This window comes from Schistocerca gregaria, chromosome X (genome assembly GCF_023897955.1).
Source record: "Schistocerca gregaria isolate iqSchGreg1 chromosome X, iqSchGreg1.2, whole genome shotgun sequence".
In the NCBI taxonomy this organism is placed as follows: Eukaryota; Metazoa; Arthropoda; class Insecta; order Orthoptera; family Acrididae; genus Schistocerca; species Schistocerca gregaria.
The window spans coordinates 409,696,259-409,716,335 of record NC_064931.1 but is presented as its reverse complement, the minus strand read 5'-3'; the positions used below and the strand labels follow the sequence as shown (position 1 = coordinate 409,716,335).

The following is a 20,077-nucleotide window of genomic DNA, read 5'->3' as shown; positions in this document are numbered from 1 at the left end:
CTCGTCTATTTCACAACCCAACAGCCTGTGATGTTGTTGGTTTGTGGGGCATTCAACATCGAGGTCATCAGCAATCATACAAGTTCCCAATCTTTACAGTTCCAATCTCGCCACTTGCCAAATGATGAGGACAACACAAACACCCAGTCCCCCGGTGGATAAAATCCCCGACCCGTCCAGGAATCAAACCTGCGACTCCGTGATCCAGAGGTAGCAACACTAACCAGTAGACCCCGAGCTGCAGGCAAGCCAACAACCAGGTGTGTGTTCATAGGAGAAAGCTCTATATTTCATCAGAACTATTAAATGCATTCATTTCTCCTAAGACAACTCTCAAATTGGTCATGGTATCAACATTTTTGAACATAACATCCCTCAATACAATTTCAATTAATTTAACATGCTCAATCAGTAAAACAACAATGCTGTGAACGTGGCAAGACTGCACAACTATGCTACTTTCATCTCTTTTAGAAGAAACAGTTTCTCAAGAGGTTGGAGGAGCAAAAGGATTTTAGAGCAGGGTTAAAAACATTTCTTCTTGAGAACTGTTACTGCAATTTATATGAATATGTGGACACAAAAGAATTCTAATTGCTCATAAGCATTCTCTCTCTCTCTCTCTCTCTCTCTCTCTCTCTCTCTCTGGTGTGTGTGTGTGTGTGTGTGTGTGTGTGTGTGTGTGTGTCTTTGACCCATGTCATTATCATCATCTAGATGTCAATCACCCCTATTTCGAACTTATAGAATATGGCAAAATGATGTCACTCATTAGACACGCAAACAGATCAAAGTAACACGAAAAACATGAAATTGCAAAAATAACTCAAAACTAGCCAAACAAATACTAACACAGAAATCAAACAAATGCTAATATGGAAATTAAACGACGAAAGTCTTCAGCAACGGATGAAACCACAATAAAAAACAACCTGAACAAAAACTGGGAAAAGAAATTTCACATGATGTGTATAGCTCAAAATCCACAATACCACAAACCCTACAAAACTGCAAAATCCTGTACCAGGAATTTTACTTGATCTATGTAGCTTGAACAAAGTCCACAGTAACACTAAATTGAGCTCACCCATACTGAAACGGTAATTTCATCAATGTAGGAAAAATGAACACCATGATATGTACATATTACAATCAAACCATTCCCAACGAACAGTAAAACCAAAAAAATGCACGCACACGCGCGCTGGCTACTACAGTAAAAACAGAAAAACAGTGATCAGTTTTTTCTAGGTGGGGTCTAAGGCCTCAATAAATTTGAAGGAGGATATTGTTTTACCAGGCTGTCAGATGAATAAGTGTCTATAGTGAATTTTGTAGCAAACATTACAAGGTTTGTTTTCTTCGCACTTCTGACCAGTACCATAGTAATGCTCTTATTCTCAGAAGTACTATCCTGTCACCCACCTTCAATTTTTGATTATGACCGCTGACAACCACATTGTGCACAGATATGCATGGCCCATGATTTTTGACAAAACGAGTATTACGTATTCACATCTGTTACAATAGCTTTTGCAAGATGCACTTGAGGCTGGGCAGCACCTAAAACCAGTAGTGAAAGTAAGATAATTTAAAACACATTGTGGTGGAACAACGTCCTCCATGAAAACCTGCTTCCCAACAAAAGATATCTGAAATATATCTATAACAAAAATTGTGTGTCATCAACACAATCTTCTGGATGGCCAGCTTAGATTTCCCAAACCAGGAACACCTACAGATAGAACTTCAGAGATTGTCCTGATGACAATGACACATATTGGTCCCTGGCCCAAATTCCACAACTACGGTCAATGTCATAACTTCTACAAAACTTAACACTTCACATAGTCAGCTATTAAATCAAATAACTGTAGGCATTTAATTGTGTTCAGCATTATGTCCACTATTGTAGCTTGCACTGGCCTACTCATGAATTCATTGTCACATCCACAACCAGCAATAAATGAAACACGAAATCAAATCTCCAGCCATAAAGAACATACCACACTAATAATTCCAGAACACAAAACAAATTTATTGCCCATAACTGCCAAAACCAAAATAACTCACTAACAAACCACCAAAACTCTTCCAAAATTATTCTAACAAACAGCTTTCAAATAGTCCAAAGAATCACTAACAGTAGACACAAACAATTCACAAACAGCCCACACTAGAGCACACCACCACACACTCAAACAGTCCCCCTGCGAACACAATCCATTTTAAATATGACGTGCCATTATGATGTTACGCAACAGGTCAACCAAAAGTTTGTATTCAACCTGTCTGTTTTGACCCGACCCATGACGTAACTGTGTTGTGCAACGTCATGGTGAGTGTTTTTGAGTGGGTTGGGTATGTAGATAATGCGTTTTAGTATTTGGTGGTTTTCTTGTGTTGGATATTTATGTTTCGGAGTTGTTTGTTGGGTACGTTTGTTAGCTATTTGACGATGTGAGTTGAGTGTCAGGTTGCTACTGGAAGGGCTTGTGCTGGTTTGCTACTAAGTTGCTTTGATTTTGGATATTGTAGCTGATGGGCTTATGTTTGCAATTATGTTTCTTATGGTTGGAGATTTAATCTGATTTTTCTGTTTATTTGTGAAACATGGATTCGACAAGAAATTTTTCGAGTAGGACATTGCTTGTTACAATGGGTGGAGATATGCTGTTTATGATGAAGTTCCTACAGTTATTTGGACTGAATGCAAATGACTTTTTTTTGGGTTCTTTTCTGTGGGGTTCTTGGTATCAAGTATTTGTATAAGCTATATAGGTCAAGTGACCTTTGCGGTACCAGGTTTTCGTGTTGTGTGTGCTATTGAGGAATTCATTTGAGCTACACAGGTCAAGCAAAATTTACAATACCAGCAGGTTTTCGTTTTTGCACTTTCTGTTTGTGGTGAATGTTGAGAATTTTGTATGCTTTGATTTGAGTTTATATTTGTTTTGAATGATGCTGTTATTGTTGTTTATTTTGTTTGTTCCTGTTCAAAACCCCTTATTACCTATGGTTAATTTCATTGTATCACTGGAGTTAAATATTTAGTGCATTGTTTAAGTTTGTTTTCGGGTATAATGAGTGAGATCATGTTCATCATATTCTATACAATTGTAACAGGAGTGTGTGATATACTGATGATGTTACAGGTCAAAGCCAATGGGTGGTAACGCAATCTTCGGTTTTGCCCAAACAACGTAACACAGTTCTATCACAACTCACACCAAATGGGCCGTACCAAACTTTAGTTGATTTGTAGATGTTTCTGTTGATGGTTTCTTGTAATCTCTGATCCAGATGCATTTGCAAATGCATCAACTGGATGACAAGAATCACATGCAAGGAGATTTGTGCTATGTTATGAATGAAGTACTGTTGTAATTAGCTGACAATGTTAGTGCTGTAGGAGGTGCTCTTTAAATACAATGTTTTAGTCTTCTTTAACAAAACTTTTTATTTGCCAAGACAGGAAGGATGAGTCATCTGAAGACGTAAAATGTGAACTTCCATGGACAGAAATCTCACAATAGATAAAGTGCTCTGGGCTATTGTGTTGTGGTCAAATGGATTCCACATTTAAACCCAATGTTTTGACCCCATCAGCCGAGGACATTTTCAAGGGGAATCATAGCTTCTTTGACTGTCCGGTTCACACCCTGGCTTGCTACTGACTGCAGCAAAATTCCAATTTCACATGCTTCTGCACAGTGGCGCAACATCACACGTTTTGAATACCTGAGCGTTAACTTGCCAGCATCGACTGCCATCATCTACTGTTGCTATCATCCCATGCTGGAAGAGTGGTACATTTCTTCTTCAGCACCAGAATCCAGGTGTCATTCTACCGCACACCCTCCTCCTTTCTACTAAAATTCCTAGGGTGTTTTACACTCTCTACAGCCTCTCTGTACAGCCTTTCATGGTACCTGTTTGTGGCTGCCAGTACTTGAGTCCTGCCAAACTGAATGAGGCAATCTCCTGACTGCAAAATATGTTCTGTTGACAACAGAAATGCAATGGCTGTTTTGAATGTGACCAACTACCACTGTAAGATTAACAAATTATTAGATCAGCAAACACATGAAACTGAGTAAAGACACCACTGACAAAGTTCTTTGAACATTTGATAAAGTACTCTACCAAACAGAGCATTCATGAAAGTCTGTTCAATTCAGCTGCACTGCAACCAAGACTTTATGGGTTCCCAAAGGCTCACAATGGACATGTTCCTCTAAGACCTATTGTGAATGCTACTGTTTCAAGAATCTATTTGAGTTCCATATTCTTGACAATATTATTATGATTGTATGTGGGCAAATAGAATACATATGTCAAGAATTTGGCACATGTTATCATTAAATTAAATGGCATAGTTGTCCAGTCAGATGACATATTAGTTTTGATGTGGTATAGCTATTTACTATGGTTGCGCTCAATGAGGTGTTGCAACAGCTGAATCAGATTTTTTGCTCCCAATATTGCCTATATATTAAATATTGCCTCACAGCCACATATTTCAAATGTAACAATGATTCTATGAAAAGGTGGATCGTGTCACTCTGGAGAGCTCCTTAAGCACAGTCACAGAGAATTTCTTTATAGATAAATATGAGGATCAGTCATTGGAAACAGACAACAAGAAACTGAATATCCAGTACATGGACGATAAGTTTGTTTTGTGGAGACATTGCAGTATGAAACTAGCTCGGCTTTGTGTGCACCTCAACAGGATTAATCTGAAGATTCAGTTTACCATGGAGCAGGAGGCAGGTGGAAGATTAAATTTTCTTGTTGTTCGGGTTTTCAAGAAAGAAGATGGTAGCTTAATCCACACAGTTTACTAAGATCCTATGCACACAGACCATCACACACACCAGGATTCAAACCACACGCACAACAAATTCGAGGCATCATAAAAACATTGGCAGATAGAGCAAGGTACATCTGCAAACCACAGCTGCTTGATGCAGAATTAAAACATCTCACCAATGCATTGCTCAAGAATGGTTATTTGTCCACTGAGGAAAAAAGAGCATTAAGACAACTGCACTGAAATCATAATGATGCACAAGTGACTGAAACGGACATTTTTCCTGCCTTTAATTAAGGACGTTACTGAGTGCATAGGAAAAATCTTGGAAAAATAGATCGTGGTAATCTGTAAACTCACCGGAAAGATACAAGATCACCTGAATTTGGCCAAGGATGCTTGCCAATCAGTGGCAAAACCAAGAATTTATAAGGTTCCGCATAATTGTGGGGAGGTGCACATGGATACTTTAAAAAAAGAGCCCAAGCACAACTGATTGACGGATCACCTGGTACGGAACATGCTTTACAGCTAAGAGATCAAGTCATTCATTTCCACAGAACTGAAATAATGGGAGCCACGAACAGACACCATGAAAGGCTACAAGGGAGGCCACAGAGGTTATAAAATACCCCAGGAATTTCAATATAAAGGAGGATGACATGAAATTGAATGACACCTGGATTCCAGTGTTGAAGTTGTGTACCAATCTCCCACATGCTGTGACAGCAATAGTGGATGACCGCAGTCGACAACAGCCAACTATGCTCAGGTATTCAAACCATGTGATGTCACCCCACTTTGTGGGAGCACACAAATGGAAGCTTGCTGCAGTCAGTGGCGAGCCAAGGTTAGACATGGACACAAAAAGAAGTTTCAATCCCCTTTGCAAATTGGCCTCCACAGATGGGGACAAAACATTGACTTTAAATGTGAAAGCCATTCAGTCAAGGCACAACAGCTCAGAAATATAGTAAATGTGATGGGAAGGTGGCCATTTAACTGGTCAAAACTAATAATCTATAAATCCATTCTTGCAATCTTGGCAAAAAAAAAAAGTTTTCTAATGAAGACCATAACACTAGATGTATGGCCTACTGTTGGTTGCATCTTTAACATCTTTTTCAAAAACATACAGAACAAAGTTTTAGTGTTCCAGTGCTGCTACTATTTGTAGTTTGTGTGTAGGGATTGAGCTGATTGTAGGTTCTAGAGATGTTATGGCATTAGAAGACTGTGGATTGGCAGTAGCCCTGCCACCCTGACTTGGGTTTTCTGTGGTTTTCCAGACTGCTAAGGTGAATGCTGGGATGGTTCCATTGAATAAACCATAGCAGACTTCCTGCCCCAGCCTTGCCTTGTCTGGTCCTGTTTCAGATATGTTGCATATATGTGTACAGTACATATATTTGAAATGTGCCATACCACTGCACAACATAATAATTGAGCAAATAAACTTATGCTATGCACCCCAGACAAAATTTCTTAAATGTACACTTAACTCCAGCTATCACAGCATTGTCTAAATCATTTTACATAATAAAATAGCTAGTGCCACCAACACAAAAACCTGGATAACAGAGATGCTGTCACAGTTTTCAATGAGCATCACATTCAAATAGAAAACTACAGTCAACGGAATAGATGACGGAGCAGCAGCAGTGTGTCACTGATAACTTATTTTATTACACTCTTAGGAGCATCACCATCACATTTTACTATATTCTGTGTAAATGGAGCACGAATGGATGTCTGGCTGTACTATATATATCCAAATCAAGCTATATTTTAGAGAAAGTAGTAACAAAAGAGAAAACTAGATCTATTGCAGTATACTCACCTGCCCTGTAGTTCTGGAATGGTGTGCACTCTGTTATGGCAGTACTGGACAATTTCTGAGAATAGGAAAGCATAACAGCTAAGACTAACTTCACCCTTCCCTCGACTAAGTGGCTTGTCCAGTATATTTGATCTCGTGCGAATTTTTGAGAGGTTCATAATCGATTCTGGGCGACTTCTAAAAATCAGAACGTAAATTATAAGGAGACAGCATATACAAGTACAATATGAATGTCACATTGAAGCTCTTCAACAACAACAAAGAACAGCTCCTTGTTCCTAAACAAAAAACTATAACTGCAAATTTCAGTGCTTAATTTTCTAAAAACCAAGAAAAAAAGAGGTCAGCCACTAGTGCTCTTACTGTGGTAAGACATAACTCCACCCATGTAGTTTTCCAATACAAATGAAACAGAACAAAATTCCGCTCTCGTGAGACGTAATATCATACGGTGTAATGTGTTGTCCATATTCGGTAATACATGCCGAATTCAGATACCTTAACGTCTATGTATTAGCGGTAAAATGTTAAAACGTAAAATAAGAAAAATTAAACTGACCGAAATTCAACTGTTCAGCCGGTACCACCAACGCATAATTTCCTGCTTCGAACACTCACGGAAATCTTACGTGCCGTTCTACATTTCTGGACACTTCCTTGCTACCTAATTAAAGCCATACCATGACAATAACAAATCCACTCGGTTTACATTCATCATTAACTCCATAGTCACACCACTACCTCCTCCATTTGTAAACATTAAACAAGCTGCTGTCACGGATGGCTACTAACAGTCCAAGACGCACTACCAACTGCAGTTACATAATGACAAAGTAACACTTTCAATTTATCGTAAGCATATTATCTCCCCATGAAAATAATTCGTCGTATAAATTTAAAAACGAGCTAAACTGCAACGAAAGGTTTTTTAATGTACGCTGCACTACTTCGTGAAAATTGTGCCTCAAGCTTTCATTGGAGATGTCGCATACCATTTCTGCTTTTGCTAGCATTAAACCTTTTCTGCACTTTCTGATATAAAAAACACGCCTGAAGAAACTTTCTGGAGTGTAATGCTTCATGTATCAGTAACAAACGTTTATGACCCAACTGAAGTATTACAGTGGAAACTAGCATCCGCTTGCATAAACCTTGCTGTTTACTAAGTAACATATGCGTTACTCTCTGTTGTTCGTAAGAAACTTTACTCATGTAAAACAAGGTAAGTAGAGAATAATCCAACCAACATGTATGTTGTTTTCTTTTTTTGGAAAAACAAACACTTAAATCCGCTACATACTGTAAGCGAAATAATACACGGTGGCAGAATCACGAGAGTTTCAGAACAAAAATCGCATTGAGTGTTACAAATAAACACATGCCTCATATTGTTTTAAGGACCGGAACAATTTCGACGGGGGAAATAATGCTAAACAAGTAATGCGCTGTAAGGAAATATTACGAAAGTCGAGGTTAGAATGGAGTGAAAGAAGCAAGTATGACAAGAAGAGTACTTCAGAGATAGTGTTTCATACGTATGTAACTACAACATACAAACTCAGTTTTATGAATGACCTATCTTACTATATCATGAAAAGAAATTACGACGTGAGAGGAACAAAGCGCGCGTTTGACAGCGGAATCGAAACAGTTTCCTCGTATGTATAATACGAATACTGTCTGCGTTATGCACATAACGCACGGTATGCCATTACACATAAATATTTTATTACACATAAATATTTTTACATTCGCTGTCACCAACGCACCCCTCCCTCAACCCTACCATCGCCAAGTTTGTCAAACACATAGAATACCAGTATGCATCACAAAACAAATATGGCAGTATTAGTTAAAACCACGATTTCTACTGTTTTTTTTATCGTTACAGTATTAGAATTTCAGTTCCTAACAATACTGTCAAGCCATAACTATAAGTCTGGCTTTACTCACAGCTTATTTCCCATGTTTATGGGAAAATATGTCAGGACAAACACAAAAACACAGACTTCCACCAACAATCGTCACAGGAAACTGTTTCGGGTTGTCCACTATGAAGAGGCTTCTAAAATCTTTGGTTAACACCTCATCGTTTCGCAGAGAATGGTCATGCAGTGAAGAGTAAGGAAAATCAATCGTTTCTAAATAAAGGTTATCGTAAATACAAATTAATTAACTTATGTAATTAAATCATAAATTCCGCAGAAGTTTAATTGAACTGTGAGGTAAATATTAGGCTGGTTACCCAATTCTGTCACAGATATGCTTAACGTCGGTTAAAACACGTGAAAACACAGCACAGACTTCACGCGATATTTACAGAACTTGCACACATTCTTTTTCAGTGGTCAGTGTGATATAATAAGGCACTGAAACAAAAGAGAGTTATTTGTTATCTAATATAAATTTACACAGAGAATATTCAGATTATTCCTTTATCTCTCGGGCACGCATCTAGGGCAGCAACATTTCACCTTCCCATAATTTCTTCAAAGCGGGTGTCGCAGAGTGCCTGTATACACGCTGAAATGTTGAAAACACTTGTCACAGTTATATGCTGTGTAGTATATTATTTTAATTCTTTGCCTGGAAATAAAATGCACTAACATATACATTTTATAAGAATAATCAAAAAAAGTGTCCTGTAATGCCACAGCACATTTAACCAATCCCATATATAACTTGCTTACGTTTCTAAAGTCGAGATTTAGAGAGAGCAACACCAAGAAACGATACACATATAATTTTGCATCAGTCACAAAATTTCTACCCCAACCATTAAATGTTTCGATGCTCAAACTGCCTTATCAGTTAGAAGGCTGTTTCTAGTGGCAAGTAGCGATTATTTCTTGGAGCATAACACATGACACTGTCATTGAATACAACGAAAGTTATTGAAGCAAACTATACTTCTATTTTATACAGTGTATTGCTAGACTCATGACATGTAGCCTATCTGCAATGAACTCATGTCTTCATAAAATGATCTAACTGTTTAAGCTTGCAATATAAGTAGTTCGCTTGAACTAGGAATTTAAAGCATATAATGTATCAGTAGATAGACTATACAGAATTACACTGAGTGAAGTGGCACAGTGATAAGACAATGGAGTCTGCTGAATTTCTGCCCCATCTTTCCCCAGTCTGAGCGTGTGCTCTGTCTCTAATGACATTGTCACCGATGAGACATTAAACCCTAATTACCCTGGCTTGTTATGACTGGCGGCTCGTAACTAAAATTAGTGGGGTTGATGCTACAGATAATTTAGTCTTTGAATTAAAATTGTGCAAAAGGAACCAACATGTATAAAAATAAAATGTATTCAGAAACTTAATCAAATCCTAAAATAACAAAATCAAACATTTTTTACTTACTTTAACCTAAGTTGTTAAAGTTCAAGCTTGATCTTTTCATTGAAAAATGAAATCAATTCTTCTTGTTTGAATTCATGTGAAAAGATCAATAACTTTGTTATCAATATCTGGATGGTAACTAAGGAACTTTTTCTCCAAATAATACAAGCACATTTAGCCTATTCGAATTTGTAGTGATTTTTAGAACATTTATTATTCCTTTCAGTGATTGGAAGAAGCATTCTGCTCCTGATGTTGTCATGAGAACTATCAAGAAGATTTTTATCAGTTTCATAATTCCACTATGAACATTATCTAGTTATTCTCAGGGAAAAATTTCAGGTAATTAATTAATTTGTAATATTCATGAATATCAGATATATAATAGGATTCTTTTAGCTCAGTTTCAAGCCTCTCTTTGTAAATCAGTAATACTTCTTCTGTAGGATGTTCATTCTTAAAACTAGTAAAGCATTTATTGTTGAAAAATTTAGCAGCTAGCAAGTGTTTAGTGGGAGAATATGTCCCTTATATCAACTCAAGTGCAAGAACACACTTTCTTAGCTTCTGTCATGAGTCTTTTTGAAGGATTCTCACAATATTTTGCATTCCTTTATTTTAAGATCACAGTTTTGAAATTTGTTATATATTCATTAACTTTAAAGACATTAATTACTCACAGTGGGCTTTGGTTGTAAATTATTTCAACATTTGACATAACCCAGTGACAAAACTGCATGTAAAATTGTAAATTTTTGTCATTTAAGTATTATAAAATTCTTGCTGCTTTTGCAACGAGTTGATCTGCGTTTGATGCTGACTGAATTTCAGTAAGTCAGTTTCTTTATAGGTCGCAAATATTTATGAACTTTGTTTATGGTCTGTATGTTGAAGTTCCATCTTGTAGAGGTGTTTCTTGAGAAAGGACACAAGTTATGCTGATCTTGAGAAGAATTTTGGAACAGCCATAATGTTAGAGAAAAAATTATTTCATTTTGTATAATACTTTCTGCATTTCTCATTATTGAATTAAGTTGATATACATAACAGTGAATTAAAAGTGTGTTACTAGAAACTGCTTTTATTTTTTGCTTGAACTTCCGCCTTTTGTAACATTTGCACCATAAAACTTCTGAGCTATCAGTTTTTGCCCAATTCCTCGAAGGACTATTTCATATTGTTCTAAAATACATTTTTATATACTTACTGCAGTTTGATTTTCTAGAATAAAGAACCCCACAAAACATTCAAATACTTCTGCATTCAATATGTACCATAGAACAAGGACTATCTGAGAGTGTTCTGAAACATATATTGTGTCATCAGCCATGACAGCTACAAAAGAAGCTTTTCTTATTTTTGTCGTTATCTCATCTTGGTATTTTGGTGGTAGGCAATCATACAAGTACCTCATTCTGAATGGTGTTAGAAACACCCTTGAAGTCTGCATTTGTATCTAAATGATTTTTCACATCTGAACTAAATTAGATGCAAAACTTACTGATCGTGCAAATACCCCTGGATTTACTGAGTTAACTTTATCATCATGTACATTTACGGCAGTTTAAAATTTTCCACAAAAAATGCAGTCTATTTTGGCCAAAATTTCATGGTTATTAGCCGGCCGCAGTGGCCGTGCAGTTCTGGCGCAGTCCGGAACCGCAGGGCTGCTACGGTCGCAGGTTCGAATCCTGCCTCATGCATGGGTGTGTGTGATGTCCTTAGGTTAGTTAGGTTTAAGTAGTTCTAAGTTCTAGGGGACTTATGACCTAAGATGTTGAGTCCCATAGTGCTCAGAGTCATTTGAACCATTTTTTTAATGGTTTTTAACCTTTATATTATGTTCATTGATTAAAAGTTGGTTTCTCACTATTACTTACCGTTCCGAAAATGACAGTGAAACCACTTTATTAACATGCTTCTTTGACTTCATACCCATTTCCAGTGTTTTCTTCAATAACCATGTTTTGTCACACTTAATCACTTCCAAACGGCAAACAAAGCAGCGTATTTTTTGCTTCACAGGCACAAAGCCAATTTTTCCATTGGAACCAATCGCAATTAAAGCAACAAACATATGCTTGTTGTTGCTTATGCCTGGCTGAGATACACTGATGTGACGAAATTCATGGTATACCTCCTAATATCGTGTCAGACATCCTTTTGCCTGGCGTAGTGCAGCAACTCGACTTTTCATGGACTCAACAAACCGTTGGAAGTTCATGTTGGGCGATCTGGGTGACCAAATCAATCGAATTGTCTAGAATGTTCTTCAGACCAGTTGTGAACAATTGTGGCCTGGTGACATGGCACATTGTCATCCATAAAATTTCTATCATTGTTTGTGGTCATGAAGTCCATAACCCTGTAAATTGTCTCCAAACATACTGAACATAACCATTTCTAGTCAATGATCGGTTCAGTTGGACCAGAGGTCCCAGTCCACTCTGTGTAACACAGCTCACACCATTATGCAGTCACCACCAGTTTGCACAGTACCTTGTTGACATCCTGAGTCCATGGCTTCATGGGGTCTGCGCCACACTCGAACCCTACCATCAGCTCTTACCAACTGAAATCGGGACTCATCTGAACAGGCTACTGTATTCCAGTCCTCTAGGGTTCAACGGATATGGTCATGAGGCCAGGAGAGATGCTGCATGCGATGTTGTGCTACAAGCAAAGGTATTCGCTTCGGTCGTCGACTGCCATAGCGCATTAACGCCAGATTTCGCTGCACTGTCCTAATGGATACGTTAGTCGTACATCCCACATTGAGTTCTGCGATTATTTCATGCAGTGCTGCTTGTCTGCTACCACTGACAACTCTATGCAAACTTCGCTGCTGTTATTCGTTAAGTGAAGACCGTCGGCCACTGCATTGCCCATGGTGAGAAGTAATGCCTGAAATTTGTTATTATCGGCACACTTATGGCACTGTGGATCTCGGAATATTGAATTCCCCAACGATTTCCGAAATGGAATGTCCCATGTGTCTAGCTCGAACTATCATTCCACATTCGAAGTCTGTTAATTCCTATCAAGCAGCCATAATCATGTCGGAAACCTTTTCACATGAGTCATCAGAGTACAAATGACAGTTCCACCAATGCACTGCCCTTTTGTACCTTGCGTACACTATACTGCCGCCATCTGTATATGAGCATATACCTAGCCTATGATTTTTGTCATTTCACTGGTTAGCATATCAATTGTTGAACGACATCTTTACTGAACTTTAACTTTCGGCAGAGAAAAAGCTGTGAAAACTTTAGCTATTGAAATTGACTGAGTCACAGAACATATTTCTTGGGGATGCAATGCTATGACTTTGCGAAAAATAAAAAAAGTAAAAATGAGTCAAAGAGAACAGCTGGAAGCAGGATAATACTATAATTCTATGCTTTATCAAATTCAGTTGTTAAGTATAGCAGACACAGAGTATAAAAAAGTATCTTACAGCAAGCACTCATTGGTAGGCTCCACATTAGCAACAGTGCTCCCTGTCAGTCACTGCCTCTCATGCAGCTTCTGTGTCTACATATGCACAACAGCCAAACACTACATGGCTGGAACTGTAAAGCTCACAATTCCATACAGAAATATTTCTTATATTTTTCAGAAATTGAGAACTGACTGCTAACATTAACTTCACAAATTGTATATTGTTCAAATATAAAGAAAGAATTAAAGAAAAAATGACTTGTTATACTAGAAGGTACAATAATGTGAAATGGAAGGAGGCGGTCCTGCAGTACCACACTGTCAGTACTTGGACTGTCATTGCTTATTGGACAGAGCTACAACTGAACATCCAACAATGAACATCAGTAAGCGACCATGAGAGACAAATTGAATGACATCATTCAAACACTCTTATTTGATAGGAGTCATAGTTAGAACACATGAACCAGATGGTTGGTTCTCTGTGTAGATTACTGTATTATCTGCACATGAATGTATAAGAATAGGACATACAGTATAAAGGAATCAATGTCACCATTATAGAGACAGAATTGCTATTTTGCCTGTAAAATTCAATACTGTGCGGTGGCTGTCCACAACATCAGTCAGTTCCTACGTGCTCATCCATATCATTCTCCTGCTCAATAAGAGAAAAAACACAAATTGTCTGAAACTCATATACTTAAGTAACCTGTGATCCTAAGAGATCTAATTTGTATGTAACAATAGAAGACTACTAACATAATTTTTACAGAAAAGAGAAGAGGCTGATGTGAATGTCTTCACGAAAAAGGTCTCATAAGACATTCACATCATGAGCTGAATAATTATGTTTTATAATGAGGAAGCAGAATATGTCACCAACGAGATAAGGGCGATTTGTGTTTCTAGCTAACAGCTTAGGATTCTGTGAACATTTATTCCCTCCATTTTGGAAGACTGGTGAAAAACACTTCTATATGTGTAAAGAAAGTGTGCAGTGATAACGAGAACTGCAACTTGTTATCAAATTTAGGGGCTAGTGTACAGAACGTTTCCAAATGTTGTACAGCCAATAATGTCGTGGAAATACAGATTTTCACCAGAAATTTGTGGTCTAAAATGAAACTATACATTAGGACACACAGAGAAACGTCAGTAAAACATACATTATTATTATACTTTATGATATGTCTTATTGTATTTATAGATTCTATTCACCCATCAACTATGGACATTGCTATGGTGTAGTGGCTTGGGGCAGCAGCCTCTTCAGTAGCTGCAGGGTCACCAGTCTGGATGACTAATCTGGTCATATAGCATTAGCCAACATGCCTTTGCTGTTATGTTAGTGCAAATAGTTGAAAGCAAGGGGAAACTAAAGCCATTATTTTTCCCGAGGACATACACCCTACTATATGGTTTCAGTATATGTACAGACAGTGTGGTACTGAAGGACCGCCTCCTTCCATGGATGTTTTTCAGTAAAATATTCCAGAGGTAAAAATAGTTCCCCATTTGGACCTCTAGGTGGGGACTACTCAGAAGCACTAGGGAAAAAAAAGACTGATATACTATGAACCAAAGTGTTAAATGTTAGATCCCTTAATCAGGTACAGAGGTTAGAGTATTTAGAAAGAGAAGTATGTAAGTTGAAATTAGATATAGCAGAAATTAGTGAAGTGAGATGGCACAAAGAATTGGACTTCTCGCCAGGTCAGTATAGGGTTATAAACACAAAATCAAATAGAGGTTATGCAGCAGTAGACTTAAAAAGGAATAAAAAGAAGGAATGTGTGTCTGCTAATATGAACAACATAGCGAATCCATTATTGTAGCTAAGACAGACATGAAGCCAGTACTTGCCACAACAGTACAAGTTCACATGCCAATTAACTCCACAGATGATGAAGAGATTGAAAGAATGTACGATGAGTAGCAGAAATTATTCAGATAGTTAATGCAGACGCTAATTTAGTTGTGATCGGGGAGTGGAATTCCATAATAGAGAAGGTAAGACATGGAAAAATAATGGGGAAACTTTCAGGGTATCTCTGCATGATTGGTTAATAGTGTGCTTCCAGGTGTTCAGCCGAGTTATTGTTTCCATTTTATGCACAATATTTCAAGGACCAATCCAGCTGTCTTCTTTAGGTGCTGCGAGTTTTGCAGTCATGTTAACTCGCTGCACGGACTCCAACCAGACTGTGAACTGTTGTTGATATTGCACCGCTGTTTATAGTCCATTTCGACTCCCGACGTCCGCTTGATGCTCTTATATTTTTCAGAGCTCACATTGACATTCCATGAAATGCACATTCTCTCAACATGGATGTGATGGCTGCAGAGATCTTAATAAATTGAGCGTTGGACCCCAAGCCTTGTTTCACTTGAAACTTCTTTTCCTGTTTAATACATTTTATGGGAACTTTATTTCGACAGACCCCATAATTATGCTATACTAGAAACTTGGCGTCTGCATAATGAGACTGATTTCGCCACAAAGAAACTCAGTGCTAAAGACTGGTCTACTGAGTTCATATACTTAGTGATGAACTATAACACATTTGTACGGTGTTCCAAAGGAATGCGTACTCCTATCACCAAACTGAATGGGAGACAGTCAAAGTCAAGAACGTCTCATAAAGAGATTGAGTATGAGACTGAGGATGAGAAGCCAAAACCCGCTTATCTAGTTTATGCTGGCCCAAAATCCGGAAAGGTCAGTGGACTCCTACGGAAACATGGCGTCTAGTGTGTTTCACTCCCGTGTGTGTGTGTGTGTGTGTGTGTGTGTGTGTGTGTGTGTGTGTGGAGTCTACAGACGCTCAATGGCGATGTTATCAGCGCCGTTAGATATATTAAAGGAAACGGATGTGGATAAAATGGCTAAAATTGTTGTCACGCAGTGAGGAGGAAACACCTCAGATGATAATCATTTACTTACTCCCACCTCATTCGCAGTGACCCTCACACTCCTATGCCGCTTCCTTCAACTCAGATAAAAAGTATTCTGTGTAAAGAAGATCTAGGTCTCTCAAAGACGGATGTGTATAGCATCCCATGGGAATGTGGCGTGTCTTATGTGGGGCAGACTATCAGAAAAGTCGAGGAAAACTGCAAGAAACATCAGCGAGAAGCCTGACTAAACCAAGCAAGCAAATCAGCTGTCGCTGAGCATTACGTCGAATGTAACGAAATACGATGAGAGCAGTATCATGTACAAAGGCCAAGTTTCTGGGGCAGCATCATAAAGGAGTCTATTGAGATAAAGATATCATAAAACCTGATAAACAGCGGCACAGGTTTCAACTTAAACAAAGCTTTGGATCTGTCACTCAGTTTATTAATATCCCGAGGGCCATGACATCCACCAGAGATAGATCATGCAGAGAGAATGTGCGTTTCACGGAATATAAGTGTGAGCTCTGTGGTGTAAGGGGTGGACGTTATTCGTAATGGTGTGTTCCACTTCATGCATGATCTGCCATCATGCTGGTGAGTATGACAACTTGTACCTTACAAGTATCTTCCAGTTACAGATCTTGAAGCTATTTGCTGTAGTGGACCAGCTATGCAGCGCCACTAGCCTTTGACATGTGACATTATCACTTTTTGTAGTAGGCAGATGCTGAAAGAGAGCCCTCATCTATTCAAGCTGCTAAAATGATTTAATCAGTTTTGAGATAACGTTTCTGTATTACAGTTGCAAAGTGGTCACTGACAATTTCTTTTACAACTGTGGGCGATACAGATTTCTCATAACTTGTAGCCAACAACAGATCACAACATGTACTGCATGTACTCAATTGACATTAAAGGATGACTGTTCTTATGTATAATCTTCATTGCTTTGGCGTTGATGTTATCGTCTGTGCCCTCTTTTGCTTCATGGCTTCAAAGGCACCGCCGAGCCGTGGCGCCAAAGTATAAGTGGGCTTCCACAGCAGGTGGACATATACACTCGCTGTCACGCCTTGCCGATGTTCTGAGCTGGTGTCTTTTATAGCAAATCTGCACATGTAGAAAACCATAGTGAGCACAGTAGGATCTTTCACACTTAAAACCTACCCAACAACATTTCTGGTTACCACAGCCTGGTTGAAGTCCAGGCAGTGAGTGTGAACAAAAACAAAACTCTCAGCGCCTGGCTTAGAATCCAAGATGGCTGACCTTGGGGCATGAATGCAGTACAAAATAGTTGTCCCAATTCCCATAACGCTGTGGTCATCTACACCTACCACTCATCCTCAATATAGGCCTGCTAGCCATCAAGCAAACCCACCCTTTGTGCTCTGCACTCATAACAAAAGGCGGATCATCATATCATGAAGTGTCAGCAGAGATCTACCACCTCCAGGCAGATGAAACAAATCGCACACTCGATTGAACGTATTAAACCACTCCTCTCTCTCAGTGTTTATTATTCATCGTGTTTGTGTGTGTGTATTTATCATGGTCTTCTTTTACTTCTCCCTCAGTTTAACAGATCGCTGATATAGAAGATGCAGTGCCTGATTCATTTCATTAAAGGGAGCTGCAGCAATAGATACCAAGCCAGCACATAGACATCCTCCCTGATGCAGCTTGCAGCACGTTTGAGTGGAAATCAAGTACATACAAGCAGCAACAGAAGCAGAAATCAAGTCAGCATGCAGACAAACTCCCTTGTTCAGCACCTGATATATTGGAGCAGGATACGGAAATGTTCAAGAGTCCGATTTTCCACTGTATCCAATGCCTGCACCACTCATCAAGTGTCATCTAAGTCGTTACAGAGTGCTGTTCTTCACGACTACTTATCAACTGACCTGCAACGAACTGAACATGTTAATGTTGGTTTAGCACTTAACAGAGACTTCGAAGTTGTACTGGCAATAGAGAATTAAAATAAAATGTCGTGTGACGAGAGCCTCCCGTTGGGTAGACCGCTCGTCTGGTGCAAGTCTTTCGATTTGACACAATGTCTGGTGGGGAACAAAAGTATAGTCCAGTGATATGGAGAGGGGTCAACTATGCAGCAGGCTGAAATACATCGATAATTGTATGACCACTGAGTACAAACCATCAGCTTGACAAATCAATTTGTTCAGTGCAACTACACATCCATCATCAACATGTTTGAGGGTTTTGTGATGAACTTAACATTTCAAGAACCAGCACAATGTACATATTTAGAGCGTCCAGGTGTCATGAATCTGTTTGGCCTGTATGATGCAAATATGTATTAGCAGGGAGTGACTCAGTCTATGGCAAATGTATGTTAAACCACTTTTTGATGATGTTATGAAGTATCCATTGGAACATGAAATGCACAATGAGGACGAGAAGTTAAGTGTGTGTTCATAGATGTGTGTATGTGTGCTGTACCTAAGTCTGCTAGTACTACTCATATAAACAGAAATTCCACACAAGTGGAGTTTACATATGGTATTCCTAAGCCTACTAGAGCTCCAATTGGTTTGCGTGAAATACATGCTGAATTTAAAGTGTATAAAAACATTTGTTTTGAAAGTATCACAGAGTGATAAGTAGGATAGATGTAGAAAGGACAGAAGGACAGTGTTTTTTTTACGATGGTTATTTAGTTTTCACAGTTCACAAAATACAAAATGTACGTTAACAATGTATGAAAGTTGTATATAATAAATAATATATTTGCAATTTGCAGTGTATTTTATTATCTGATACAAATTCCTTAAAGGACTTAACATTTCAGATGTTGGAGAGAGAGCCGTAACAGTTCATACATTCGCAATGTCAGAGACAGATTTCACAGTTCAACTGCTTCTGTTGAGTCCAAGAGACAGCACATTTTACATGAAATAAGATTTTTACCCTACAAGGTCTAAGAGTTATATTTTCTGGTACAGCTTCTCAGAGTTTCTTCCAACATATGGCCATTATAAAGAACCTGCCTATTACATTCCTACAGCAGTGGGAAGAGTGGTGATACACTCAACTGTCAGGAAGGTAGATTTCCGATGAAGTGGTGAATAAATGTTTGAAATTCTAAGAAAATAAGGATAGGCGACAGAAAAAAGAATTTTAATGAAAAAATACGAAGAAGAACTATTCAAATGTAAGTTCAAGAGCAAGATGGTTGGACTGATAGTGGGAAAGACAAACTTACAGTAAATCTTGTACATCGAAGATGTGACAACTACTGCAGTATTACAGACAGTTGTTCCATCACAGCACCAATTTTAACGTCAATCAACTGCAACATACATGGTTTGCTCATGGGACCATCAGATAGTTTCTTGCTGATTTTATTAAGTATTCGTTCTGCTATGAGATCGTGGACCATATCTCATGTCACTGCTAGTTCACCCGTTTTGTTACTTCACCTGCATATGAAACACTGACAGAATGAATATGTTATTGTCAAGTAAATTTAAGTGTTCAGTTGTGGTTAACCTGTGTGAATTGTACTTTGCAATAGAGATCGCTGTGGCGAGTCTCAATATGTGGTGGACATATCTTAAACCACTCTTCGATTATGTTGTAAATGTGTGTTGGGATATAAAGTTAGCGTTCCAGCCTTCTGGATGGTGTTAAATACACGGTATGCTGTGGTCTACTGTTTGACGCTGGGACTGTTTTTCGTGCTGAAATACGCT

General features: G+C 38.4%; 1 protein-coding gene across 2 annotated transcripts in view; it reads right to left on the bottom strand.

Moving 5' to 3' along the window:
* LOC126299277 (trafficking protein particle complex subunit 5-like) overlaps positions 1-7,468 on the bottom strand; it is a 55,791-nt gene extending 48,323 nt beyond the window's left edge. Inside the window, exons 1-2 of one of the 2 annotated variants that reach the window (XM_049991059.1) lie at positions 7,216-7,468; positions 6,657-6,833 (exon numbers count right to left, since the gene is read on the bottom strand). In XM_049991059.1, coding sequence (XP_049847016.1) covers positions 6,657-6,814 — 158 coding nt within the window. In that variant the 5' untranslated portion in view covers positions 6,815-6,833; positions 7,216-7,468. Of the gene's footprint in view, positions 1-6,656; positions 6,834-7,019; positions 7,194-7,215 lie in introns of those variants that run through there. The other variant, XM_049991060.1, reaches the window with a different exon arrangement.
* Positions 7,469-20,077: the final 12,609 nt, after the last annotated feature.